General features: G+C 36.2%; 1 protein-coding gene across 1 annotated transcript in view; it reads left to right on the top strand.

Annotated features, from left to right (window-relative positions):
• Positions 1-27,901, top strand: part of OTOGL (otogelin like) — a 137,022-nt gene that overhangs the window by 80,968 nt on the left and 28,153 nt on the right. The window contains exons 32-42 of the mRNA XM_053895292.1: positions 6,407-6,574; positions 8,701-8,979; positions 10,913-11,030; positions 15,867-15,946; positions 16,253-16,294; positions 19,104-19,177; positions 22,163-22,340; positions 22,863-23,005; positions 23,248-23,271; positions 23,367-23,459; positions 25,418-25,607. Coding sequence (XP_053751267.1) covers positions 6,407-6,574; positions 8,701-8,979; positions 10,913-11,030; positions 15,867-15,946; positions 16,253-16,294; positions 19,104-19,177; positions 22,163-22,340; positions 22,863-23,005; positions 23,248-23,271; positions 23,367-23,459; positions 25,418-25,607 — 1,389 coding nt within the window. The remainder of the gene's footprint in view (positions 1-6,406; positions 6,575-8,700; positions 8,980-10,912; positions 11,031-15,866; positions 15,947-16,252; positions 16,295-19,103; positions 19,178-22,162; positions 22,341-22,862; positions 23,006-23,247; positions 23,272-23,366; positions 23,460-25,417; positions 25,608-27,901) is intronic.

The raw sequence follows: 27,901 nt of genomic DNA, 5'->3' as shown, positions 1-27,901 counted from the left end.
TGTTTTTTGGAGAGTGTTTACTTGCTATCTGTTGTTGTGACTTTGGTTATTTTATTTCCCTACTCATAGTGATGTTTTGGACCCTCGACCAGGTGTGCTTTGACTTGTTCCCTGAAGTAGCCTTGGAAAGGAAAACAAACAGACAAACAGGAAACAAAAACACACAAATAAAACAAACAAAAATTAAAAAAGTAAAAAGTAAAACAATTCAAAAGCAAAAAACCAGAAACACCACCTACAAGTAAAGGACAGGGTGGAGGCGGTGCCAGTGAAAGAGCACATACAAAGAGAGAAATGACAGGGGTGGGGGTGGGGGGAGAAAAAATAAGCATTGATTAGGCAGAGAGACTGAAAGACTTAATCCAGAGAGAGAGAAAGGAAAATAAGGAAAGAGTCGGGGGGAAAAAGAAACAAAAGATACAGTTACCCAGACAGCTAAATTATATGGCTTGATTATTCCAGAGAGAGAGAGAGAGAGAGAAAGGAAAGTAAAAAAGAACGTGTAGAACATGTATCAAGAGAATGGATTAAATATGTCTGTTTAAACAAACCAATAACCAGAGTAACCAGCTTAGAGGAGGGAAGAGATAAGAAGGAGAAATGGAAGGGAGAATATATCTATATGTCAAGAATGGTCCTAGAATTAATCCAGACAATGCAGCAGTGCTGGTCTGGAGGAGGGGCCATCTGGTTCCACAGCGTCTATCCTGCTCCAGTAGACACACAGTTACCAGGAGCAGAGGGGCGTGGTTTGGTGTAGGCTGGTCCCGACTCGACTGTGAGCCCCTCCTTGGTGGTGGTGGTGGTGGGGAGAAAAATGGCGACCCCCACCCACTTCTTCACAACGTGGTGTCCCAGATCACTCCTTTGAAGCCATCCTCACTGTGCCACGGGCTCAGACAAGACTCCTGTGCCCTGGCACTTGGCTGGGAATTAAACTCCCGCTCTGTGCGCCCCGGTACTGGGGAAGCACCTCTCCATGATGCCCGATGTGTGGTCCTGGCTGGTTATGTCCTGTGCTACAGCCCTTCGGGGGAGGGGACCAGTTTCTCCTGCTGCAGATTGCGCCCCTGACCTACCACTGAACCCAGAGGTGGTTCCCCACTCCCCAGGTGTGAGAACAGGGCAGCCAGCCCCAGTCCAAAGAAAGCCCTGCAGTTAGAGATGGGATCCTTCTTTGTCCCAGTTGGAGGTTTTTCTCTTGTCCAGATAATCCTCCTATGCTTCCCCAGCTGCTCTCTCCTCCATTCGTCTCTCTGCAGAAGGGGATCCTCCCTTCTGTGCCTACGTGGCCCATTTTACCTCCCCCAGTTCGCAATCATCCACCTATGGTCCATCAGGTTGTCCCAGTTTCTCCCCGGTAGACTCAGTCTCTTTTCCTCCCAGACTCTTGGGGTACAAAGTCCTTTGGCTTCAAAGGACTTCCAAAACGCTTCTTTGTTTGAGAGACGCTGGGAAGTATGGATCCTACTTCTCCAGCATGTTTGTTGCTTGCTCAGTATGTGACATTTAAATAAAGACAATTAGTATAATATTCTATGGAATGTCTTTTCAGACTAAAAGTTTTTGAACAACATGTCTGAGAATAATAGTTCATGATATATAACTCAATGAAAGCCTTTAGTTTCTAAAATTTATCTAAATTTCTAAGTATTTGCATTAAAATTTACTCCCTGTAAAATAAAAAGAGCATGTAACTAAATTCCCAGCATTTAGGAGGCCTTCAATAAATGGTTTTTGTATGACATGAATGAATGAAGTAGTGAAGTTAGCCAATTTTTTAGGCAAAAAGGATGAAAGACATATACCATTATTTTACCATTAAGTATAAATATAAACATTATTCAACATTATGTTATAGAAATAAAAGAAACAGGAAACAGGGGCACCTGGGTGGCTCAGTCAGTTAAGTATCCAGGTATGGCTCAGGTCATGATCTTGCAGTTTGTGATTTTGAGCGCATCGTCGGGCTCTGTGCTGACAGTTCAGAGTGTGGAGCCTGCTTTGGATTCTGTGTCTCCTTCTCTCTCTGCCCCTCCCCTGCTTGCACACGTGCTTTCTCTCAAAAATAAAAATAAACATTTAAAATAAAAAGAAATAAAGAAACAAACTCTAAGTGTGGATGATAAAAATATAAAGAATTTATTTAGTCATCATGGTAGGCAAAAATAACTATGTATTATCAAAATGATAATTTATTGATTTAATAGTAATAATGGATCTCTTCTAGCCCACAAAGCATCCAAATTTGCAGTGAGAAGTCTAAGAGGAGGTGCTATGTAAAAGTAAGTCATAAATATAAGAAGAGACAGTGTTATAGCCTCAGTGAAAATGCTAGATGATGGCAGATTTGGAGCCTGCTTTTTTGTCAAACCTATTTAATGAGGAAGGCATAGCCACTTAAACCTGCTTCAAACAAGCAAAACGATCTAGGAAGGTGTTCATTGGGTCAGTGACTGGACAAACTCTGGACTCATGATGAGATCAATTAGAGAAATAGTCATAGAAAAACTGGGCCATTACAAAAACCCCAAGCAACTAATCAAAGGCATTTTTGGTGACTTACCGAGCTGGGGAGAAATCTTTCAGCTATAAATACCCAAAGAATGCCAGATAATTTTAGAGAAATAGAGATGATGGATTAAAAGGAAAATTGACATTTTAGTTTTTGATGGTTTTTGTTACATTTATGGAAGTTTGATGTAGATAAAAATCCAACATTAAAAAAAGACAGTGATAGTTAAAGAAAATATAAACCAAAATTATCTCCTGTTGAGGATTTTACACACACACACACACACACACACACACGCACACACACACATTCTACATCAATCCTTTGGATGTCATGCTTAAAATGCGACTGATTCTCTAATATTAATGACAGTAATAATAGCAATAGCTTTTATTGTGTTAACTACTTTACCTTTATCATATAATTTAAGCTTCAGAATATGCCTGTAAGGTATTATTAATACTTTACGGAGGAGGAAACTGAGGACCAGAGGGGTTGAAAAACTTGCCCAAAAGTCACTGAGCTAAAAATGTAGTAAACTGGAATTTGTAAGCGATCTGAGTTCAGAATCAAGGAGCTTGACCTCCATGCTACACTGCCTAGTGTATGGTTAATGCATCCCAATCTCAGAAAGGTCACCACACGCTGTTATGGGCTCTACACAATGTACACAGACATCAGTTTGAAAAAATGCTCCAGTGACTTCCTCACTTAAGAATTCCTGCCTCCCACAGTTCTGCTGTAAAAATCTCCATCTGTGCCTTTTTACTTTCTGGCATTCTTTCTGCTGTCCTTTGGATCCTGAAGCAGAATTTTCTATGAATATTGAATTTCTACCTTTTGCTACTTGGTACATTTTGCTTTCTGTCGACAAGTCTGCTGCCCTACTCGTGATGGTTTTTTCCAATGTGTTACAGAATTCTTCAAACCAGTTCTTCTGGTGTCATCTATAATACTATATTGGTAATATTCAGAGGGTAAACATGGGCATTTAGCCTCCATGAGACACTGATTGACTCAGTGGAGTGATAGGGGAATCTGTTTCCTCTGATCACAGTAATAGGAAAAAGTATTAACCCACCAAGGAGAGTAAGAGTTTGTAAAAATAATGCGATGAAGATAGATGATTGGAGGGGAATATAGAATTGAGATTGTTGATAGGCGTCATGAAAAGATTGTTTTAAATGACTATTCTTAATTTGTTTCACCCCAAATAATTTTATAGGTATTGTAAACCTACCTACTCTTCTTTGGATATTCACAGCTGATATATTTCTTCCTTTATTTACTATATACTGGACACTGTGTTATCAAGATACTTATTAATATTTCAAGCTAATGCAGGAATAAATAATTATGATTCTTTAAGAGGAAAATAAAAAAAGTAGGAGAATTCAGATTTAATAGTTGAGATTATTTCAATAATCTTTAACACAAAGACTTTATGTAATATCTTCATGGTCATTTTATGGTCATTTACAAGCAAACATAAAAAGTTTATTTTTGTTATTTCTGTCAGTGAGCAAGGACTTCAATATTCTACTAACAATTGTTATGACAGTTGTAAGTTCAGAGTGATTTTATTAGTAGGATATACTGAATATTATGTTTGAATAATCACTGCAGAAAATGATTGCTTTTAGTAGGTGGTGAATACTTCTCTCCGAAGAAAATTAATGATAAAGTCAATGATTTTGTCTCAATTGCTAGTGAAAATGCATGAAGACATGATATCCAGACCCAAGATATCAGTCAACTGGGAGACAATTCAGAAGCTTTTGATTTCTATACAAATGAATTTCTAAGATGTCAATTGTCTCTTCAGGGACCTATGCTGTGGGGGAAAGAAGACTTGGTTTAGTTGTCTATTTCCTTTCTCCTATTATGTTGAATATCCATGAAGGTGCTTCAATCCCTCAAGTTGTAGTTTTATATGTCTTCTTTATTTTGAAGTGTACCTCATTATAATTTACATACTTATCTACTAATTTGTACATTATTTACATATTTATACAAACCAACATATTTATAAATTGAAATACTTTGCATCTTGGAAGTTTATGTTGTTCTTGTCTCTCTTAGAAAATGAGCCAGCAGGCAGTGGAGACTAATGATACAGTTTTCTTGGGGCACCTGGGTGGTTCAGTAGGTTAAGTGTCTGACTCTGGATTTCAGCTCAGGTCATGATCTCACAGTTCATGAGTTTGAGCCCCACATCAGGCGCTGCGCTGACAGTGTGGGGCCTGCTTGAGATTCTCTTTCTTTGTTCCTCTCCCATTTGTGTGCTCTCTCTCTCTCTCTCTCTCTCAAAATAAGTAAACTTAAAAAATGATATTGTTTTCTTTGGTTATTGTAGATTTGGTCTCATAAAGAAACACTGTGCATGGTATGTATTTGTAAGAGCAGTGAGGAGTCCATTGCTCTGGGTTCATAGAGAGATTCTCCACTGTATCTGCTCAGTCCCATCTTGGTGGGGGCAACTTTCTTCAAGTTTCCAACTCTACTCAACATGTTCAAATTCCTGATGAAATTCTTTTTCTTATGGCTTGTCAGGGTCCCTACCTGCTCTGTGGTGATGTGTCTCCAGTCAGTAGAGGGGTCAACACTGGAAGATAACTTATCTCGAGTCTCTTGTTTCTTCTCTGGGTTTTTATGATGGAAAGTTTGTCTTTTGTTCTCCTTTTTGCTTCAGAGACTTTTGACCGTCTAATCTAATGATCTTTCCCCTTCCCTCAAACTTTGTCTTCAGTCCTGAAAGAGGAAAAAGCCCAGCCCTCAGATTTCTTTAGATCTTTTTTTTCCCTCCATCTTAAGAGTGGGCCTGGGTGAAGAAAATTTTTCTTGAGATAAACATTAGAGGAAAGAAGGAAAGTTAAATTCACTAATAGTGACTAGATTGATCTTTTATGATAACACCACATATATATTAACATTTTGCATAACCTATAGCATAAAAAATATACATATGCCTATGTAAAGTATACAGCTGGTAATTATATAACTTAATTTTGATGATTCAGAAGAAACTTCATAGTCTTTCAATTATATTAAGAACCTTAAGTGAAATTGAGATTGAGTTGAAGGTAAACTGAACTTATCATCTCAAAACCTAACTCATATTTTTGTTTTAATATCAGTGAACTTATTTATATATATGTCTCTTCATAAGATAAGGTTTGCAGAAAAATTAGTTTAATTGAGTTTCAAGTTTGGTTCTACACTAGTAAGTTTTTACTATAGTAAATATTTTCTACTTCATATGTAACCATTTAAGAGAAACATGTATGAGAAACAATAGCATAAAAATAAAAAGACTTTTGACTTCTTTGTTGAGCTTCATCCTATTTTGTTTTTTGTAGATATGCCTCACTGGTAAAATCAGTAATTCTCCACACAATAAAGCATTGTATAGCATGTCTGTGAATTCTGTTTTCATGCAATGCAACCTATTAGGGAGAGCTGATTTTTAAAAGACTATCAAAATCCCAGGCCATCAATAGAGATAAGCTTGTGTTTATTGAGAATTGATTTGAATCATGGGCTATTAGAGTGGAAAGTTACCTAGAGAAACTTCTTCATATATATAGGTGAGAAAAACTGAGATCCAGAAGGCTGAAGCCAATCTTCTAAGGAGCACTGTTTTACATATACATATACATGTGCACATTCATGTGTATATATATATTTTAAATTACATAATCTAAATATGTATATATTCTAATTCATTATATTATTTTTGAAAAAGTTCAGTTATTTTATTAATGATAAATATTTAAATGCACAATATTTTTGGAGTATTTCTTTGTTATTAAAATTTATTCCACTGAAATGACAGTTTAAAATGTGTAACTCCTATGCCAATTTATAATTCTCTTATTTGTATTGAACTAGGGCTTGGAGAAGGACCATACATGCTGGCAAATTATGGACAGAGTGGCCTTGTTCTGGGGGCCAATATGACCAGTAGAAGCATTTTCTCTTTGCGAAGGGGTAGTATTCATGGCAACTTGTTTTTTAATTTTATGATCACTCCAGGCCTTTTTAAAGAGAAGGCATCATGTAAGTATGATTTCCAATTGAAAATGGGAATTTTATTTTCCCTTTACATTTTTTCATTTATTCATGCAGTAAATAATAATTTGGGATCTAATATGTTTATGACATTTTTTAAGATGTCCTAAAGGAAGTAAAATGAAATAAGACACTGGTAGGGCACCTGGGTGCCTCAGTCAGTTAAGCGTTTGACTCTTGATTTTGGCTCAGGTCACGATCTCACAGTTTGGGAAATTGAGCCCTACATTGGGCTCCGCACTGACAGAGTGGAGCCTGCTTGGGATTCTCTCTGTCCCTCCCGCTCTCTGCTACTCCCCTGCTCATGTGCTCATTCTCTCTCTCTCTCTCTCAAAAATAAGTAAATAAATATAAAAAATAAGACACTGGTACATGAACCAACTATCTCTTTTGTATATAAAATCTTCTCTTTGTTTATCTGTTGGCATACATATGTATTAGGATGGCAATTATTTAATTAAATTTTGGGTCCTACATAAAACACAACTTAAATTTTCATAGTAGCCATCACAGACTTGAATTAAAATTTTTGAAATTTTGATTTGATCACAAAAATTAAATACTATGAAAATAAATCAGAATCTAGACGGTCATTGAGACAGCCTGTTACCCTTATATGGCCTTGTCTGTCCTGGTACCTGGTCCCACATTTACTGTTTTGCATATGCAGATCACTATTGGTCATATCCACTTGGCACCCGTTCCAACTGGTGGTTAGTGTCCCTTTCTGATCTGGTGATGCTCAGCCTACACCAGTTATACTAGCCCTATGTAGAATCATGCACGAGGTGTTGTATGAGCTTTGAAAATATTTGTTACATGAATCCAACCTAACTTTTATTTATTCTGAGAAATCTTCTGATTTTCTAGTTAGAATGAATTGCTTCTTTCTTGTGAAAAGAACTCCCTTAGGTCTTTTTAATCTGTGAAAACACCTATCACAGTCTGCAGTTCCAATTTATATGTTAGTCATATACTTTTCCTCTGATACAGAGTTCATTTATTCCTTTTTGCATCTCCCAGTTCTCAGCAGAGGGACTTACAAGTTTTAAGATACAATCAATGCCTTTGGAATCACCTATTGATTGGACTTGAGAGAGCTCTTCATTCTATGATTATAATAATGTTTTTAATAGAAAAATCCTAATGGACATAAACTAAAAAATTAAAACCTAAAAAAATTAAGGCCTAAGAAATTAAACCTGAAAATCTCAATTTTAAACCTTTTTATATCAGGACACCAGGGTGGCTCAGTTGGTTAAATGTCTGACTCTTGATTTCGACTTCGTTCATGATCTCACAGTTCTGATTTCAAGACCTGTGTCATGCTGCTTGCTGACAGTGAGAAGCTTGCTTGGGATTCTCTCTCTCTGCCCTTACCCCACTTACTCTCTCTCTCTCAAAATATAAATAAACTTTAAAAACAACAACAAAACAAAAACCCTTTTATATCATGGACTTTACAGATATAAGGAAAAGTTCTAAAGCATATAACAAAAAAGGGATGACATTTCTCAAGTGTTTTGTAGTTGTTTGTTAGCCATTTGATCATCTATTGGGAAATAGACAATAATGTTGAGCAAATAGTTTTTCTTAATTCAGCAAAATCGCTTGCAAGAACATTGCCCATTGAGAGCCCAGTGATATTGAAATTCAGAGACATGCCTAAATTGTTCTGTTTCCCTTTTCTTTTATGTCATCCAATTTAACCATTTATAGATTTTGTGCATTTGAAAATGTTAAAGCTTGCAAATACAAATACGTGTCCAATTAATCACTGAATTACTTGTATGAAATTGTGCATTCTGGGATCCTAAGTTGATATGTCTTCCCCCCGCCCAAGGACATGAGAAATTATTTAAAAAATAGAACTCATTGAAGACTGATTTTTTTTGAGCTGTCACTGTTATTCATTACTCTAAGATACTAATTTTCCTTTTAGAGATCTTATAATTCATTTCTGAAATCTTTCAGACTGGTATTAATTATATATGGCAGTTATGCAGTTCTGTTTTTGTCCCGTTGATAAATACATTTTATAATGCTCATGTTGATGATCTGCTCTCTTCAGAGAATCCAGTAAGGTGTCAAACGCACTGTTCTATGTTTTACAGCATTGGCTCTTGTTTCCTTTGAATCTGCTGAGAGGCCAAACTATTTTCTCTATGTCCACGATGATGACAGTCTTAGTTTGGAACTGTGGCAGGCAAATTCGGCCTTTCATCGGAGAGCCACATTTTTCCACCATCAGGGGCTCTGGATTCCTGGTTACAGTGCTTTTGAGTTATACAGCAAGAAAGGCTTTTTCATCGTCCTTACAGATTCTAGTGTTAAAGCATCAAAATATGATGATTCTGAAGAATTCAAACATTCAAGTAGCTTCAGCATAGAAGGTATGGGTCCTGAGATCTTCAAAAGGAGAGTCCATAGATAGTTTACGTTATGGCAAAATGTTTATCAAATTTTATTTTTTAAGTCATTCTTAAAGGAGTACAAGTAGATCAAATTGTATGACTTTGGGTAAGTTTCTTAACCTCTTTGTCCTTCAGTTTATATGAAATTAGAATGGAGAAAATAATAAAACCTACTTTATAGAGTTATTATATCACATAAATTAATTGGTAAATTCCTTACAACAGCCTTAAATAATGTTACTTTTAATTATGGCTCCAATTACTACTTTCAGTGCTATCTGAACTTTGGAAATAGAGCTTACTTGTATCTCTTGGGTTTACCTCTAGTTTCCTAGAAGGCAACTTCTCAATAACCTGATTCTTAATGATAAAGATGGCATATTTATCTCTGTCTTTTGAATAATAGGGTATCTGGTTCCACTGACCTCTGGAAGATTTCTCTTGTTCAGTGGAAGCCTGATTTTATTTCTAGAAATCCTTACAGTTTTATAGCTATTTATAGCCGTTGAATTTTCTGAATTGCAGAGAGGAATCTTCACTGACTCATCTGATGTTTAAAAGTCCTGATTTGTTTTCAAAACCTAGGAGCTTGACATATGCTTTGGCTATCCCAAACAAACTGTTTCATTTTAACATTTTGTTTCTTTCATTAATTCACCTGCCTTTTCTGTTGTGGATAAATTTCTGTAAACTTCAATAGTCTTTGGATTTTAAAAATTCAGATGAGCTTCAATTTTTTTCCTATTAAAAAGGGTTCCTGTACTCATGAGGAAAAGAGTCACTGACATATCAATACCATATTTTTACTTGAGTTTCCTTGAAAGTTGAACATTTGATCCTCTATTTCCCCTCCAACCTAGAAATCTACTCCATTAGAATCAGACCCAGTGGCTCCACATGAGTTTTGGACCAACTACTGCCAATGGCATCATCAGAATCTCAGAAAATGATTTTTGTGGGCTTCCTAAAACCAGGAAACTCTAGGAGTCTACTCTAGTCTTGGAACCAATCCTCTCTCAGGATCCACAATTCTAGTGACCCAGCTCTAATGACCATTCTATGCATCTAAATTTTAGATGCATAGATGCCTTCCAAAAAGTTTTATTTTCCTACCTGTACTTTGGAATTGCATTCTGTACCCAGAATTTGAGAAACATAGCCTCTACCCTGAACTTTCTCCTTTATGGAGCGCTCTTCTTCAGAGTTACTTTTGGACTGCTACTTACAGACTATTCTGTGATGTGGGAAGGGAAGAGTACTAGTAATTTGCAAGAGAAAACTCTTTAATCAAGGGAGATTTTATAACTGTAAGCATGTATTATTAAAACCCATTCATTTATTTTTGTCATCAGATAATATTTACCATGTACAAGGCAATGCTCTAAGTTCTACAGTAGGAACAAAGGTGGAATGCTCTCTTTAGTTTTGATATCGGGAAACACATCTTTGATCTTGCTGTTTTCCTAACTTGGTAGGACATTTGGTCCTGCTGAGTCTCAATTTCTTCATTTGTGAAATGAAAATAATACTCAACAGGCTTGCAAAGATAAAATAGAATAATATATAAAAATTACTTTGCAAAAAGTAAAATTCCAATCAAGTTTTGGTATTATTATGATATATAGATCAATGAGAACCCACTAAATATAAAGGGAAAAGATTCAGAATCTTTCTGCCTTCTCCAACTGCTGGATTTTTCAAATCTTTGGAAAGTAGACTAACATTTAGATATTCAACATAACCATGAAACACTTTGATCACCAAACAATTGTAATGCCTTTTTCACTTGTCCTGCCTTTTCTAGAGCATTATGGTCAAGGAGGGGTCAAACCCAGAAGGCTTGTTATCATAAATCATTATTTTTTAAGATGTACATTAAAATATTTACAATCTAAACTTTATTTTTCCCCAGAAATCCAGGCAGCAGTGCCCTACAGGAGGATGTGTGAATGGAGATATGAACCTTGTGCCACTCCCTGTTTTAAAACATGTAGTGACCCTGAAGCACAAGCGTGTAAATTTCTTCCACCGTAAGTCATGCGTAACCGTTAAATGAGCAAATTCCAGCATTAGCAGATTCTTATCTCAACCCATTTTTTAGATCAAAAAAATTCTCAAGAATAATTTGTGCATGTTCTATAATTATTAAGGAATTCATTTCATTTTATTCAAGCAATAGTTATTGAGGGTGTGCTATGTGCCAGGAAATCTAGCTGTTGTGGAATAATACTGAACAAAGCAGACAAAGTACCTGCCCTCATGCAGCTTACATTTTGTCGGGTTAAGGCAGAGAATAAACAAATAAAAATATAAATATGTAGTATAATACATTGTTAGATGGAGATATGTGTTATGAAGAGAAATAACGGAAAGTAAGGGAGATAGGGAGCATAAAACATATGTGTATCTTTGCTAATTTACATAGGGTGCTCATGGAAAAACAGATGAACAAGGTAGTGTGTGGTCAGAGATATAAAGGAAGTAAGGGAACTGGCCATGTGGATGCCTAGGGAAAGAGTCTTTCAATCTGAGAACAGTGCAAAGTCCTGGGGTAGGAATTTGTTTGGTTTATTTAAATATAAACAAAGAAGTCAGTTAGTTGGAGCACAGTGAACAAAGTTGAGAGAGGTAGGAGACGAAACCAGAGAATCATAGTGGTGTGCAAATCTTACAGGGCCTGTGGCCCATTGTGAGTACTCTGTCTTTTTGTCTGAGCAATACCCTGGTATATTTTTAACAGAGAAGTGACATGATCTGATTTATGTTTAAGAAGTCTTCTTGGCTGTTGCAGTGACTGTTGAGGAAGGGAAGGACAAGGGCAGACCTGGTCAGTAATTCTGACAAGGTATGAAGGGGATTTCACTAGGTTGGTAGTCCTGGAAGCTATGAAAAATGTAAAGATTCTGAACATATTTTGAACTTAGGGCTGTGGGTTATACTGTTGGATTTAATATCTTTCTATGACTGAATAATTTCACTTAGCATAATACCCTCTAGTTCCATCCATGTAGTTCAAATGGCAAGATTTCTTTTTGATTGATGAGTAATACTCCATTGTACATATATATACCACATCTTCTTTGTCCATTCATCCATCAGTGGACATTTGGGCTCTTTCCATACTTTGGTTATTGTTGATAGTGCTAATATAAACATTGGGGTGCATGTGCCCCTTTGAAATAGCATACCTGTATCCCTTAGATAAATACCTAGTAGTGCAATTGCTAGGTCATAGGGTAGTTCTATTTTCAATTTTTTGAGGAACCACCATATTTCCAGAGTGGCTGCACCAGTTTGCATTCCTACCAGCAGTGCAAAAGAGTTCCTCTTTCTCCGCATCTCTGCCAACATCTGTTGTTTCCTGAGTTGTTAATGTTAACCATTCTGACAGTTGTGAGGTGACATCTCATTGTGGTTTTGATTTGTATATCCCTGATGATGATTGATGTTGAGCATTTTTTCATGTGTCTGTTTGCCATCTGGATGTCTTCTTTGGAAAAGTGTCTACTCATGTCTTTTGCCCATTTTTTCACTGGATTATTTGTTTTTCGGGTGTTAAATTTGATAAGTTCTTCATAGATTTTGGATACCACCCTTTATCTGATATGTCGTTTGCAAATATCTTTCCCATTCCATTGGTTGCCTTTCAGTTTTGTATATTGTTTCCTTCAGACACAGCGTCTCTTTCAAGGATTTCACAGCCTTTAGGAAGAAGACAGAAACAAAAGCTGATAATGACAATACAGTGGAAAGAGGGCCAAAGCAATAATGAGGACAACAGTTAGCACATTGTGGTCTTTATAGTGTTACTCACACTGTGCTGAGTGCTGTGAAATGGGTAATCTCTTTATTCCCCTTTTCCAGGGAAAAACCCTACAGAGGTGCAGAGAAGCGACACATTTTGCACTACATCACACAGTCTGTAGGCAGTGGGCAGGGTTTTGAACCTCTCCTGGATATGATGTGCAATGGGAGCAGAGAGAAGGGAAGGAAGCATTTCTATTTACTTTCTTAAAAATAAGAACAGCCAATTCTTTCTGGAAAAGAGACATCTTCAGCATTCACTTGGACCTCTCCTGTTCACAGCCTATTTCCTGCCTCTTCCAGTAGCCATCAGGAGGAAGGCAAACAACAGGGGCTCCATAGTGAGGAGCTCATAGGCAAGGAAGGAAGGAAGAAAGATCGGAGAGCACGACCAGCCTGGCTCAGGAGGAAATGGGCTATATTTTGAAGTGGCATTTGGCTACTTTATTATTTCTTGTGGTATGACCAGTCTACTAGGTGGCTGAACCCAGATCCTCAATGCTTCCTTAGTTTGGTCTATAGCTATTCCAAACCTTCTCTTTTGTTATAGTTAGGATGCAGAGAAGAGGCTCAGGATAAACCTTTGCCCTGGCCAAGCTGTTTCTTTCTTTCTTTTCTTTTTCTTTTTAAAAATATGTTTAATTTTGAGGGAAAGAGAGATACAGAGTATGAGCGGGGAGGGGCACAGAGAGAGGGAGACACAGAATCCGAAGCAGGCTCCAGGCTCTGAGCTATGAGCACAGAGCCAAACTTGAGGCTCGAACCCAAGAACCATGAGATCATGACCAGGGTCAAAGTCAGCACTCAACTGACTGAGCCACTGTGGCCAACCTGTTTCTTATCTCTATTGCCATCTCTATCTTCTTTCAACTCCTCCCTTTGCCCTGCACCAAGGTGCCTAATTATTGTTCCTCCTTGTATTTGCAGCCCTGAAGGGAGATTCAAATACTGAGCTGGGGATTTAACAAAGCTCTGCACCCCTCCGCCAAGTCCCCCACAGAACCACCACCCTTGTTCTAGATAATTGCAGTTTTCTGGCACATAGCAAGTGTTAAAAATAAAAATATCTAGTGGAAATGAGAACTTCTATGAGAAAAGATGCCAACTAGCATACCATAGAGCCCATATGTAAATACAGTTATTTCTGTTATGTAATATACCTATTACAAGAACTGGTCTGCATCTGAGGCATTAATTTATCAGTCAAAGTTGAATAGATTATCAGTTGTGTGACAAAATAAAGGGGAATCTGCCATGTGCAGCCATGAAGACATTTTAAAGGAATAAGCTACTGAGTTTTGCAAAATATTTTAAGAAAGTGGCTGTGGTTTTTGACTTGCAGAAAACAATTGCAAAGTAATTGAGTTACGCAAAATTGATGTTTATTTAACTTAATGATAACCAACTGGTCCTAGTCTCTTCAGCGATATAGTAACTTTAATTTTTATTTTTTGTTTGACAAAGTTTAGAGTAGAGTAAGAACATCGTATACCACTTAAAGTTTTATTATTCAAGTCTACTTTATGAAATAAACAATTGGTCACATAAGCCAAACTGTTTATGTAAAAAAATCATCTGTGAGGGAGATATCTAAGAGATGGCTAAATGTGTCTCATGTTAAACAAGAAATTAGCTTTTCTTGTTTTTTAAAGTGTTGCCTGGATTTTCTTCCATGAATTAGTGTCCTCTGGTGGCAATACCTACCCCTAGTACCAAGTTCATTTTCATCTTGAATTGGAAAGAGTCCTTGAGTATTTTTAAATCAAATTCTTTACAGAGGTGGCAGTTGGAAATGTCTAAAAATATTTACAATATTATTACTACCTCCTAGTGTATTTGAGAAGCAGGTAGGCAAGGCTTTTTATAAAAATGTTTGCATTAATCCTCTCTAGTAAGTATGAGTGAAATAATTGATTGTACACAAAAGATTACATTTATTTTCTTTGAATCAGAATACATTGGACTCTGAGCCTCAATTGGACAAGAAGGAAAATGTGACCTCACTTATTATATTGGCTTCATTCCATTAGATAAGAAGCATTCCAGATGGTCCTTCTTGTCTTTGGCCCATGATGTCCAAGCCATCCGTAGCTTCTTTAAATTTGGGACTCTTTTTTTTTTTTAAGCTTATTTATTTATTTTGAGAGAGCAAGAGAGAGAGAGTGAGGGTGGGGGGAAGGGGTAGAGAGAGAAGGAGACAGAGATCCTAAGCAGGCTCTTTGCTGTCAGTACTGAGCCCGACGTAGGACTCAATCCCAGACACCAAACTTTGAGATCACAGTTTTGCCTGAGCTGAAATCAAGAGTTGGACACTTAACCAACTGAGCCACCCGGGTGCCACAAATATGGCACTCTTGCTTTGCTCTGGTGCCATGTACAAGAAGTAGAGATCCTTACAAAAATCAGATGTTCTGGAAGTTGAAATCCAATCTCCATAGGCTCATATACAACCGTATCCTCCCAGGACACTGCCAAACATTTGTGCTCTTGAGAACTACAGCTTCTGCCCCTTCCCTTCCCTGTTCGCAAAGAATCACAACCATGTTCTACCTCTGTCCCTTACAGGCAGTGATTCCTAATATCTTTTCAATGAATTGAGGGCTTAAAAATAGGCAGAGAGAGCCACTGAAGTGTCTCTTTTGTTTTACTATTGTCCTTAGGGTGAGGATATTTAAAATGCATGTCTGTCTTCTGGGATTTGGGGGAATTTAGGAGTGGAAAGTACAACAAATGTAGATTAAAATCATAATAAATGATTCTTCTTCATTTTCAGTGACTTATAGACATTGGCTTTAGTGTGTTCCAAACATAAGTATATGTTTTGAAAATTCTGTGTTCAAATTCTTCATTAATCATGAAAGACATCCCTTTATCATCCCCTAGGGAATGGGATTTCATAAAATGAAGTATGATGGAATGGTGGCAAATCAAACACTCCTTAGTGCTTGATGAGGAGAATAGAAAACTTCCAGGAAATATATGTCTTAGTTGCATATATTAAATGCAGTATTTTTTTTTATATTTTAAACTTTTTTCACTTTAATTTTTTTTTTCATGTAAAGAGTTGAAGGATGCTTGCCCTACTGCCCTAAAAATATGATCCTTGATGAGGTCACCTTCAAATGTGTTTATCCAGGAGACTGTAAGTATGAACCTTACCTAATTTATTCTGAAAAATGAAACACTTGAATATTCTTTTCTCTATTGATAGCAAGTGGTTGTAAACAGAAATTTTAGACAACTTCTGTAAGATTCTTCTTCAATATCCCTTCCACAATTTTTTGTTTCTATTTGCTTTCCTAAAACATGTGAATCTTCCCTCTAAAATCCTTCCTGTGCTCTCTCTCTTCCAAAACACTTTCCTTGAGCCTGAAGATCCTTATAGGAAGTATACATGGGTTTATTTTAAGCCAAACAGATTAAGGAAGAGTATCTGTGTTTTTTGTAGGCATCCCTCTGATTCCCACAGAACCAGCATTAATGCCTCCAGGTAAGACATCTCTACCCATATTTACAGCTCTTTGTTACAATTTGAGATCTTAAAATTAGACTTATGTAATTTAAGTCTTGGCGCACTTATAATAGCCGCTGACATCAGTACTATCCCATTGAGCAGAAAACCCAGCATTCACTTTGTTTTGTTACACAGCCTTCACTGGTTCAGCGCACCAGGTTGTCTGAATGGCTTCTTCCTTCGGTTCACCTCTTCCATTTCAGTTCGTATAGATAACAAGGACTTCTCTCACATTTTAAACCTAGAATTTGGGTTTCACTAAATCTTGCTTAAATTTTCACAGTGATTAAGTTGACTCTGAAGAGATGTTAATGCAAATGAAGTCATCCTTTGGCATTTCCATTTCCGTTCTTGTGTTCTGTCCCGGCCTCTGCAGTAGGCAGTCTGGCTCATACCTCACTCTTCTCCCTCTCTATGAAACTTGGCTTAGGAAAGGGTTTGATAATTCTACTCACACTAAAGCTTGACAAACTTAATGTATTATTTTTCCTGAGGTTACACGTTAGAAAAGTTCAGATATTTCTTCTTTTTTGGGTTATATTATCATTGTTTAATTGTATTGCTAAATAAATTATCTGCTAAAAAAGGCAAGTAGGAAGTTCTGACTTTATGTAGGAGTTATGGATTTCATAGTCCATTCTAAGGGAGTTTTTATTTTTTATTTTATTTATCGTTTTAATGTTCATCTATCTTTGAGAGAAAGAGAGAACATGTGCAAATGCACGTGGGGGAGGGACAGAGAGAGACACACACGGGATCTGAAGCAGGCTCTGTGCTGACAGCATGAACCCTGAGACCATGACTTGAGCCAAAATCAGACACTTAACCAACTGAGCCACCCAGGTGCCCCTAGAGATTTTTAAAATAAAAATATTCTGAACCAACCATTTAAATAAGCAAAATTTTAAAAACTGAATTATAGTTGACATACATAAACCTCCTTATAACTGTCACTATTACCACTATTTTTATTAGCTTCTGTATGTTGAGTACTTAGTACATGCCAGGCACCGGACTAAGCACTTTGCATACACTTAGTCCTGTTAAGTCATTAGAATATTCCATGACTGTGCTTGTTTTGGACTAGAATTTTGTTTCCTTTTCTATTGCTTAAAAGTTTATGGTAATAAGAATAAAAATATTTAAGGGGTGCCTGGGTGGCTCAGTCAGTTGGGCGTCCGACTTTGGCTCAGGTCATGATCTCATGATTTGTGAGTTGAAGCCCCGTGTCAGGCTCTGTGCTGACAGCTTGGAGCCTGGAGCCTGCTTTGGATTCTGTGGCTCTCTCTCTCTCTGCCCCTCCCCACTCGCACTCCATCTGTCTCTCCTTCAGATATAAATAAACATTAAAAAAATTTTTTAAAAAGGATAAAAATATTTAAGTCTGTATTGTTTCATATTCTCTAGAAAATACATCTGTATATCATGATCACTGCTTATAGGACCAAGGGATGGGATTTTTTGTCTTCCTTTATTCTGCAAATTAGAAACTGTAAAATGAGCACAAAATTAAGATTATTTAGAGAATTTATTTAACTGAAAATGTAAGTTTTTTCTTACATCATTGTGGTAGACTGAATAACGGCCCTCCAAAGATGTTCCCAACTTAATCCCAAGAATTTGTGAATATGACCTTACAGAGGGACTTGCAAAGGGACTTGCAGGTGTGATTAAGTTAAGGAACTTGAGATGGGGAAATTATCCTGGATTATCTATATGGGCCCAAAGTAATAACAAGGGTCCTGATAAGAAAGTGGCGGGGGGTCAGAGTCAGAGGAGGTGATTCTGATGACAGAATCAGAGTAGAGGGGGAAAGTGAGAGACATTTGAAGATATTATGCTATGACTTTGAAGATGAAGAAAGGGACCACAAGCCAAGGTATTCAGGCGATTCAAAGAGGGGAAAAAGCAAGGAAACAGATTCTTCCTGGGAGCCTCTAGAAGAAATGCAGCCCTTCATGATACCTTGACTTTAAGACTTCTGACTTCCTTCTGACCACAAGATAATAAGTTGGTGACATGTTAAGCCACTGAATTTGTAATAACTTGTTACAGCAGCAATATGAAATGAATACAGTCATTATTAGACAATATCACTAATGAACATTAATTACAGCTAGACAAAATTTCAACCATTTATTTTGGCTATTCTGTGGTCCTTCCAGCTTTGAATAGTTTAGAGATAACTTTAGTTCTTACAAAAAGCTTTTGAAGGTGACTTACAAATGTGTTTACTAATCATATCTTCACTTTCCACGAATCACTCCTTTACTGCACCCACCAATGGTGGTCCACATGTGGTTCACAGCACTGTGGATTCTGCTTGCAAGAAATACATTCTAGATATTCACCGAGGGAAATGAATCAGCTTCGCTACTTACTTTTTAAAGGCAACAAAATTTCTAACTCCTGAGCAGTCTTTAGTGATGTCACTGATAGTTTTACTTATTCAAACAATTGTGTTGAAGCTGTGAAAACAGTGAAGATGTTTATAGAATGGTGATGAAAAGCCAGAGCTCTGGAATAAGAATTCTCTAGTTTGAATTCTGCCCCTGACACTTACTATCTTACCTGTCTATACAGGTAGTCTATACCTGTATACCTGTCTATACAGATAGTTTCCGTATCTGTAAAATGATAATGGTATCGTTATCTACTTTACAGAGTTCTTGTGAGGAATAAAGGAAAGTCTTTATGACATTTTTTAGCAGTTTCTACTACATGTAAATTCCATACTTGATGGCTACCAATTCACTAATGGAAAGGATATCTTCATTCCTAACAGGTCCAGAAATGATCACTCCATCAGACTTCACTGTATTTGATATGTTAACACCAACGACAGGTTTGGAATGTGAGGTATGACTGGGTAATCTATTCCAGCTACTTGTCTTTTCCTGATAGCTTCTATTCAAGTTTCTGTATCACTATCCAAATGCTATTAAACTTCTTTTGCTATGCTCTCTAATCTATCTTTGTCAAAAGATGCTAAGAAATATGCATTACATTTTAGGAAATTTGTGTGTGTGTGCCCTCTCTGAGGCATGAACACACTGTATTTTCTTAACTGATTTAGATATGTCTTATTAATTAGTAAGATTCTGGTCACACTAAGAAGAACAAAATTCAAATGAAGTCTTAAGTATCATCCTTTAATAAAGACTTATCTAGCGTGGGCTTCAGGCATTCAAAAATATTTATTAAGCAGCAATTATATGCCAGCCACTGTGGCAGATAACAAAGATACATTGACAAGCCAAAAAAGATCAGGTCATTGGACTCCAGAGCTTGTAAATTGTCTTGGCCGAGACTTGAGCAGTTAGTTATCTTCTTCAAATGTGCCACCTCTTTGATAAACCAACTGTTTATTCCACCAATATTTATTTAGCGCTGTTTTTGGCCAGGTGCTATTCAAGTACCATAGATAAAACAACGTAAAGGCAAGCAAACATCCATGCCTTTGTGGAGTTTATATTCCACTGGAGGTTCTAAGATAGTCAATAAGCAAAATAAGTTACTAAGTTATATAAAATGTTGGAAGAGGCTCTCAGAAAAAAAAATCTCTTTTCAATGACATGGTCAGAAAATCCTCATTGATAAGGTACTGTAGAGTAAAAGATCTGGAGAAGTTCAGATACTAAACCATGCCAAGAAACAGGGCAGTGTATGCAGTCTGGAACACCAGGAAACAAAGTTCCAGGATCATGTACAAAGGCCCAGAGGTAAAAATGTACCTGCCATATTAAAATAATAATGAGGCCATTATGTAAGTCAGCAGTAAGAAAAGAAATAAATAATATTATGTAAAGTCTTGTAGATGATTATAAAAACTGTGGTTTTTATTTTAAAAGACACAGGAAGACACTGGGTATTTTTGAGCAGAGAAATTACATGATCTGATTTGTTTTGGGATCATTTTACCTGTTGTGTTGGGAGTATGGTGCAAAGAGACAACAGAACAGGTTAGGAAGCTACTGCAGGAATTGAGGCAGAGATGACGGTGGCATGGACCATGTGACAGCAGTGGGGATGGTGACAAATAACTGGGTTCAAGATGTGTTTTGAATACAAAGATCACAGAATTTTCTAAAAGATTAGACATGGAGTGTGAGTGAAACAGAGGCATCAAGGATTTTAAGATCTTTGCTTTGAGCAATTAAAGGATAAAGTTGGCGTTAATCAGGATGGGGAAATTGTTGGAAGTGAAGGTCTGGGATGGGTGTCACTTAGAGTTCAGGTTTGCCATGTAAAGGCTGAGATTGCTCTTAGACATCAACAACCTACAGATGTACAGACCTGGTAGACATAAATAGAGCTTAGAGAAGAGGTTAAGCTGAATTAAATTTTGAAATACTCAGTGATGGGATGAAATCACAAAAGGTGTGTGTGCAGATAGAGAAGAGAGGAAGGAGGAAGAAATGGTGGCAAACGACTAAAGGGCATTAACTAGTGAAAGAGGAGAAAATGGAGGAGATCCTAATTGGTCTAGAAGCTAAGGAAAGAAAACATTAAGGAAGATGGAGTAATAAGCTATCCTAAATATGTTAATAGGTCAGTAAGATGAGGCCTAAAAATTGATCATTGGATTTAGCAAAGTAAAGTTCATTGGTGACCTTGTTAAAAATAGTTTCAGTAGAATGGAAGGTGTACATTCTTTCAGGCAATTTAGATGTTGTAGGGGCTTTAGTTTTGTCTAAATATTTTCATTTTCCTGGTGAAGTGGAAATCAGGGTCAATACTGGGAATTGATACAACTGCACACAGAAAATTTTGGAAAGTTGGACTTGATTATTTGCCTCCCCTTGGCTCTTAAATTTAGAAGTGGTCACTTAATAGTCTTACTAGTTAGAAAAGCACTTAACCTCTCTTATCCTTGCTTTTGATCATGTATAATATTGGGATGATAGAAACTGGCTCAAAAATTTAGGGAGAAGCAAATGAAAGAAGCTACTATTAGTGCATGACATATAATAGATGCTAAATAGTTGTTAAGTTTTCTTCCCTCTCCATTGAGATGCAGTATAGAGTAGCGGTCAAGATCACAGATTCCAGAGTAACAATCCCTGAACTTAAATTCTGACTATACCACCTCCTAGCTATGTGATCTTGGGCAAGTTACTTTGACCTTCACCCTCCTGAGTTCCTCATCTATAAAACAGGAAAAAAATAGTAGTACCTACCTCAGAGGGTTGTTTTGTGGGAATGAAATGGGTTAATTAGAAAAATGTCTTAAACATAATAAGTGATATAAATGTTTGATCACTGCTATAATTATTACCATAATTTAAATACAATAAAATTCGTAAACTTTAAAAAATCTACCACTGATTTATTTTGTATTTGTTTATCTGGAAGTCGGTAAGCTATATATATATAAGATAATTTATAATGGTTTTGTCCAGGGGCTTTTAGACTGATTTCACATGTGAATTTTTAATGAAATATTTATAGTATTAAGTAGTATTTTTTTTTAAATTGACATTAACAGAAGTTATGACATACTAGCTTTACAGGACATATGAAACCTTAACCTCTACTGTATAGGTCTGTTTGCAAAAACTAATCAAGACAATATAAGACTTCAATTTGCTCAGATGTCTGAGTATATGGGCAATTCTGATATCAAATAAATACTAAGGTAAAGCTTAAATTAAGTCCAAACCTAATATTCTGGAGAGAATACATCAACAGAAATTGTAGTGAAATTCTAATTGTTCATCTTTCAAAAGCTTTCGTATTTAGAAAATGTACACTATGGGCAGGGTGAAAGGGGAATTTAAAAGTTATTTGAAAACATTAGTTGAAAATAGAAAAAAGAAAACTAATTTTCTTTTTTGTTAACAGCCTCAACAATTTGATCCTGTTTATAATTGTAGCCAATATATATGCCTTAATATGGAATGGCAGTTATACAACTGGTCTCTTAATTGCCCGAAGGACTTGGAAATGCCTGACTGTGGTTTCCGGGGAAGGCCCGTTCAAGTGAACACTGATATCTGCTGCCCTGAGTGGGAATGTCCTTGTAAGTTTGCATTTATTTATTTATTTTTAAATTTTAAATTTACTTATTTATTTTGAGAGAGAGTAAGAGAGAGCATGCAAGGGAGGGGCAGAGAGAGAGGGAGAGGCAGAATCCCAAGCAGGCTCCACACTGTCAGCGTGAAGCCTGATATGGGATTTGAACCTGGGAACCATGAGAGCATGACCTGAGCTGAAACAAGAGTCAGACACTTAACCAACTGAGCCACCCGGGTGCCCTGTAAGTTTGCATTTCTTACATGACAGTCAATTTCCAATCAGGAGAAGATTGTTATTTTTTTTTAACTGATCACCTCATTCATCAAGCCAAAGTGATTGCTGAACTTTGTCCATTTCATTTACAATTTTGTTTCCCAATGTGTAACTTTTAGAGTTGCTTTTTGTCAAACATAATAATGCTAATTTAAAAGTTTTTTTTTTTTTTTTTTTTTTAAAAGAGCGGTCATTACTACAAATACAAATAATTAGTTAACAGACCAAACCCACTCTCTACCATTTTTCTTAGGTCGGTGTTCCATGTTGTCAGAACTGAGTATTATTACATTTGATGGAAACAATGCAGCCTTATATAGTATGGCTTCTTATATCTTGTTAAGAATTCCTGGAGAGATTATTGTTGTTCACATTGAAAAATGTTCTGTGAATCAGGTAGGTCATAATCCATTCTTGTGTCATTTCTTCATAAACCCATAGCTAATGTACACAGCAACATTAGATATTCCTAAAGTGAGAAGGGGCTCAATAACTCACTGAGATATATCTTTTACCACCTAAAACAAAAAAGAAAATGTTACATGTGACTATATTTAGAGGCATGTAAAATTAATTCACATAATGTTTTTAAAAGTCAAGTAATAGATTTTTAAGTGTTTTTTTACTTTTTTTTTCAGAATGGAAATTCATTTAAAAAGCTAGTGAGTATTTGCAAAGTGTTTCATAAACTCCTTCTCTTTATTGCCAACATTATGTTTAACTCCATAAATTTTTAATATTTTTTTTTCAAATTAAGGCATCCTCTGGAAGAACGTATGGACTTTGTTTTAAGAAGTTAAATTTGACCACATCAATACATAAAATACTTGTTAATCGGGCAACAAGAAAGGTAAGAACACAAAGTTGAAAGATATCCTTACACTAGAGAAAATGAAGAAATTATATTAAACATGATTCCTTCCCAAACCAGGGGAAATTAAACATTTCATCAGAGTTTCGTTGCTATTGTGTTTAATCATTCTTTTCATGGAAAGTAAAAAAAAATGTGTTTCTTAATATTGTATTTCTCCTTCCAAGATGTGCCAACTGTTGCAAATATGTCTCCCCTTGTGAAGTTAACTGTAATGGCCGTGTAAAATCCATGAAAGCCCTCTTGGATAATGTGAGGGCCCAAGTTTCTTAGTGTCAGTTAACATTAGTGTTTTCCATTAGATAAAGTGGAACTGATGTGAAAAAGAGAGATCACAGGGTTGAAAAAAGGAGTAGCTAAGAACACCAGAATGAAGACCACTGAGAGAAAAATAGTTTTGAAGTGCTGATGATGTTCATTTTTCAATGAATATGAGATAGCTAAAATAAGAAAAAAATGAAGAAATATTTGGCTATTGAACCAAACTGAAGAAGGGGGAGGTATTGGGAAATTGGGAAAAAAACCCTTTGATTTTACAGGAAAAACCTTTATCCCAAGGAATATATATTTACTGGAGAGTGATGAGCTATAAGCTGGATACTTTACTGATATGTTTCTCTCAAAAATGTAAGAAAATATTGTGTAAGATTTTGCTAAAGTGGCTGAGATATTATATACCTTCTAGAAAGAATTTGTTTTTTGGTTTTTTTAACCACAGGCCAAACATTCTCGACTAGAAAAAATATTAAAATGAAACTAAAATATAGTACAGTGTTAGAAACTTTAATTTTAGGTAAAGCAAAATACATGAATGGGGTAATTTTTTGGATGATAGCATTTGTATATACCTTTGATTTGATCAGGTTGATATATTAACAGGAAGTGGATGAGAAATAAATTTAAACTCAAATCTGGTCAGTGCTATTATTATGAGCATTTGGGCCAAAGGGCTTATTTTTTACCTCGCTGGTCATGTATTCAGTTAAAAACTAATTATTTAAGAATTATTTAATGAGAGTTTACGTGATAGGACAACACAGGTCCTGGTATCAAGTAATTTGTAGCTGTATGTGAGGTGCCTAAATGTAACTGTCTGCCAATTATAAACCAATAGGAGGTATATAGAGTATGACTAATATATTGCCAAAACAGATCTCTTAATGCAGTTTATAGAAAGGTCAAATAGGTATTTTTGGAGGAGGTGACACCTGAGAGAAGTCTTAAACCAAGAGCAGAAATTAACCAGGCAGGAGTAAGGACATTTCAGCCTGCAGGTGGCAGTATGAGGAAGATATAAAAATGAGAAACTGGTTGGTTGGGGAGACATGACTGACAAATTTATTTCTGGTTCCATGTCTTTGCCATGATTTATAACAGTGGTTTTCTAAATATAATCCTCACATTGCCTACATTTGTATTACCAAGAGTACACGTTACAAATACAGAGTCTAGAATCTCATCCAAACCTAGGAAATAGAATTGCTGGGAATCTTAATCTTTACCAAGCTTGACAGATGATTGTTAGGAACATTATTTAAACACTGATTTAGAAGAGCAAAGAAAGGACCCAGATTAAAGAAAACATCCTGAAAATAACTTTAGCATCATAAGTTCATTTTAGCAGATAATGGTGTAATCAACATATACTGAGGGAAACAGAAAAGCATACTTAACATAGAAGAAAGTTAGTTTTGAAGAATATAAGGGGCAAAAGGGTTAGAACAAATACTGAATATAGCAGGATACAACAAAGGAATAATAAATGAGCTTAGAAATTATTTGAAGCTCTGGCATCAGCAGGGAGATAAATTTTTAAAAACTTAGGAAATAGTTTATATTCAACAAGAAGAAATGGAGTCATCTGATTCTCCTACTTGTAATGGGTGTATATGTAAACATAAACAGTTTTCTAACAGATGTAAAATTTCTTATTTTAGGTAGAAGTGGATTCTATTGTAGTACCTCTGCCCTTTTCAAATCAAGAACTGTCCATAGAAGATTCTGGTACCATGTATGTGATTACGACTCCAGCTGGACTAATCATAAAGTGGGCTCACCTTACAGGGATCATCGACATTCATTTTGGCGTTCGATTTAACTTGTCATCTTATACAGAAGGACTCTGTGGTGAGCATTGCTTTTCAAATCTCAATGTCTTCTAATTGTTTTCCTGTCCACATTTACCATTTTGGCCCCTGATGCCCCACTTTTTATATTCGAGGTGCGGTGCTAACTTTCAGTGGCTCACATGAATACTAAAGAAAGCAGTAGCTTTAAAAAAATGGGCTAAGAAGCAAGAAATAACAGTTCAGTTTGCATATTTTTTGGAAATATATGTTTACTACTACTGTAATACTGTTTGTATTCCTACTAGTTCATCTTTATTAATCATTAATAAGGTGCCAAGCGTTATTTTATATACTTGAACTTATTCAATTCTAACAATAGCCCACATAAGTTGGTACTAGTGTTAATTTACAAGTGAAAAATAGGAAGTTATAGAAAGGTTAAAGGCTTAAGAATATTGTTTATTCCTTATTATGTTAAAATTTGAAATAGGGGAAAACTTAGTTGCTTAAGCCACCTTGAACGTTACATACAGGGAACACAATGCTCTCAATATTTGTCACAGTTTTGTTATAAAGTGTAATGCCTAGATGTATCTTTACACCTAGGCTAATACCACACCATGTTACATAGACACATAAAGAGTTATAAGCCAAAGGAAATAAATTACAAATACCTCTAAGTACATAACAAAATTAAAAAGTATAATACTGGTTTTGATGTTTGATGGAGGCTATTTTCTTTGTAGCTCTGTGCTCTTTTTTTTAAAGTTTATTTATTTATTTTGAGAGAGAGAGAGAGACAGAGAGAGCATGAGCAGAGGACGGGCAGAAAGAGACAGGGAGAGAGAGAATCCCAAGCTCCACACTCACAGTGGCTCAAACTCATGAACCATGAGATCATGACCTGAGCTGAAACCAAGAGTCAGATGCTTAAATGACTAAGTCACTGGATACCCCTATAACTCCGTGTTCTTAAGTGAATATCAGTTTCCTCATCTTTAAAATGGGAATAACAATATTCTACCTTCAATATTGTTGTTAGGGTTGAATGTGAAAGTTAATGTCAAACACTTGACACATTGCTTAATACATACAATCAATAAATATTAGTTTAGTACAAATATATTTATTTTAATATCACTAAATATTAATCGAGTAAAAGTTTATAGATCACCTCCTGAGTGTCTAACACAGTGCTAGGTGCTGACAACCCAAAAACAAATAAGACTAAGTCCTTTCCCTCAACAAATTACATAAAAGACTCTAATTTCTTCGTTAAAACATTTAGGGCAACGTTTGGCTGAAAAGGTTTACATATTTCCTTGCCTATTTATAGTATGCTAAGCATAGCACAAAAGATTGAGTATGTATAGTATTGATTATACATAAAAATCAATTATTATTGATTAATACTCAGAGACTTTGGGAATGCATATTTCTCTGATGAGTTATCACTTCTATGTGCTATGATTTCTGTTTTATTTTGTGTTTGCTTTCCCCCTCATTGTCGGCTCATCCTTTTACAGGCACACTCTGCTAACTGGATTCTCAAGTAATTACTGTAAAGAAAAAAGGCTAGGGTCACCTTTTTGGTAGCCAAGATTCACCCCCTAAACTTTGTAACTTCCATAGTAGGAGAAGAGTGGCTTCTTAAGGGGAAATCTGGTTGCTTTCATGTCTACTAGCTTGGGTGCTGGCTGAAAAAATTGTAGTGAACAAAAATGTGAGCTAAATTGAGCATGGACCCTAGAATGGGATGTCTGTATGAATACCTCGTTCTATACAGCACTGTGAAGTTTACAGGGGTGGTGCCTGGCATTGCAGTAAAAAAATATTTTTATTAGCAATTACTTTTTCCCAGGAAAGTGTAGACTTAAAAAATAGGAGCTGCTTTACAGTATAGTTCACTTCACTTGTGATTTGTTTTTTTATTTGTTTGTTTTTGCATTGCATTCAGTTCCTTGTGTATTTACAAGGATGAGGCAATATGGTAGCAGCAACTCTTATGATCTTGATATATCTACCTGAGGATTAAGATTTGATACTTGAAAAAAAAAATGTTTAAGTTATATCTTTTATAGTTGGAGCCTTGGGGATTAAGAAAGATTAGATCTTCTCAGATCACGTATGATCAGGGTTCTGGGCCATTTCTCTGTATTTCCCTTGGCTCTGTACTACATTGGATAAAGAGCAAGCTCCATCCTCAGTCTGGCCTTCCTCAGGAAACTAGAGGCCATAGCAGGTCAAAGCCTTATAACCATCAATAGGCCACGCCATCCCAAGGAAGGGAGATTGTCTATGCCTTAGAATTCCCAGGTCAAATCCTGTTTGGCTGTGGCTGTCCAAGTGCTG

The sequence above is a fragment of the Panthera pardus genome, unplaced genomic scaffold, assembly GCF_024362965.1.
Source record: "Panthera pardus isolate Hobbes unplaced genomic scaffold, ASM2436296v1 HiC_scaffold_6, whole genome shotgun sequence".
NCBI lineage: Eukaryota > Metazoa > Chordata > Mammalia > Carnivora > Felidae > Panthera > Panthera pardus.
Note: the sequence above shows the minus strand (reverse complement) of the source record. Positions and strands in the feature narration are given on the sequence as shown.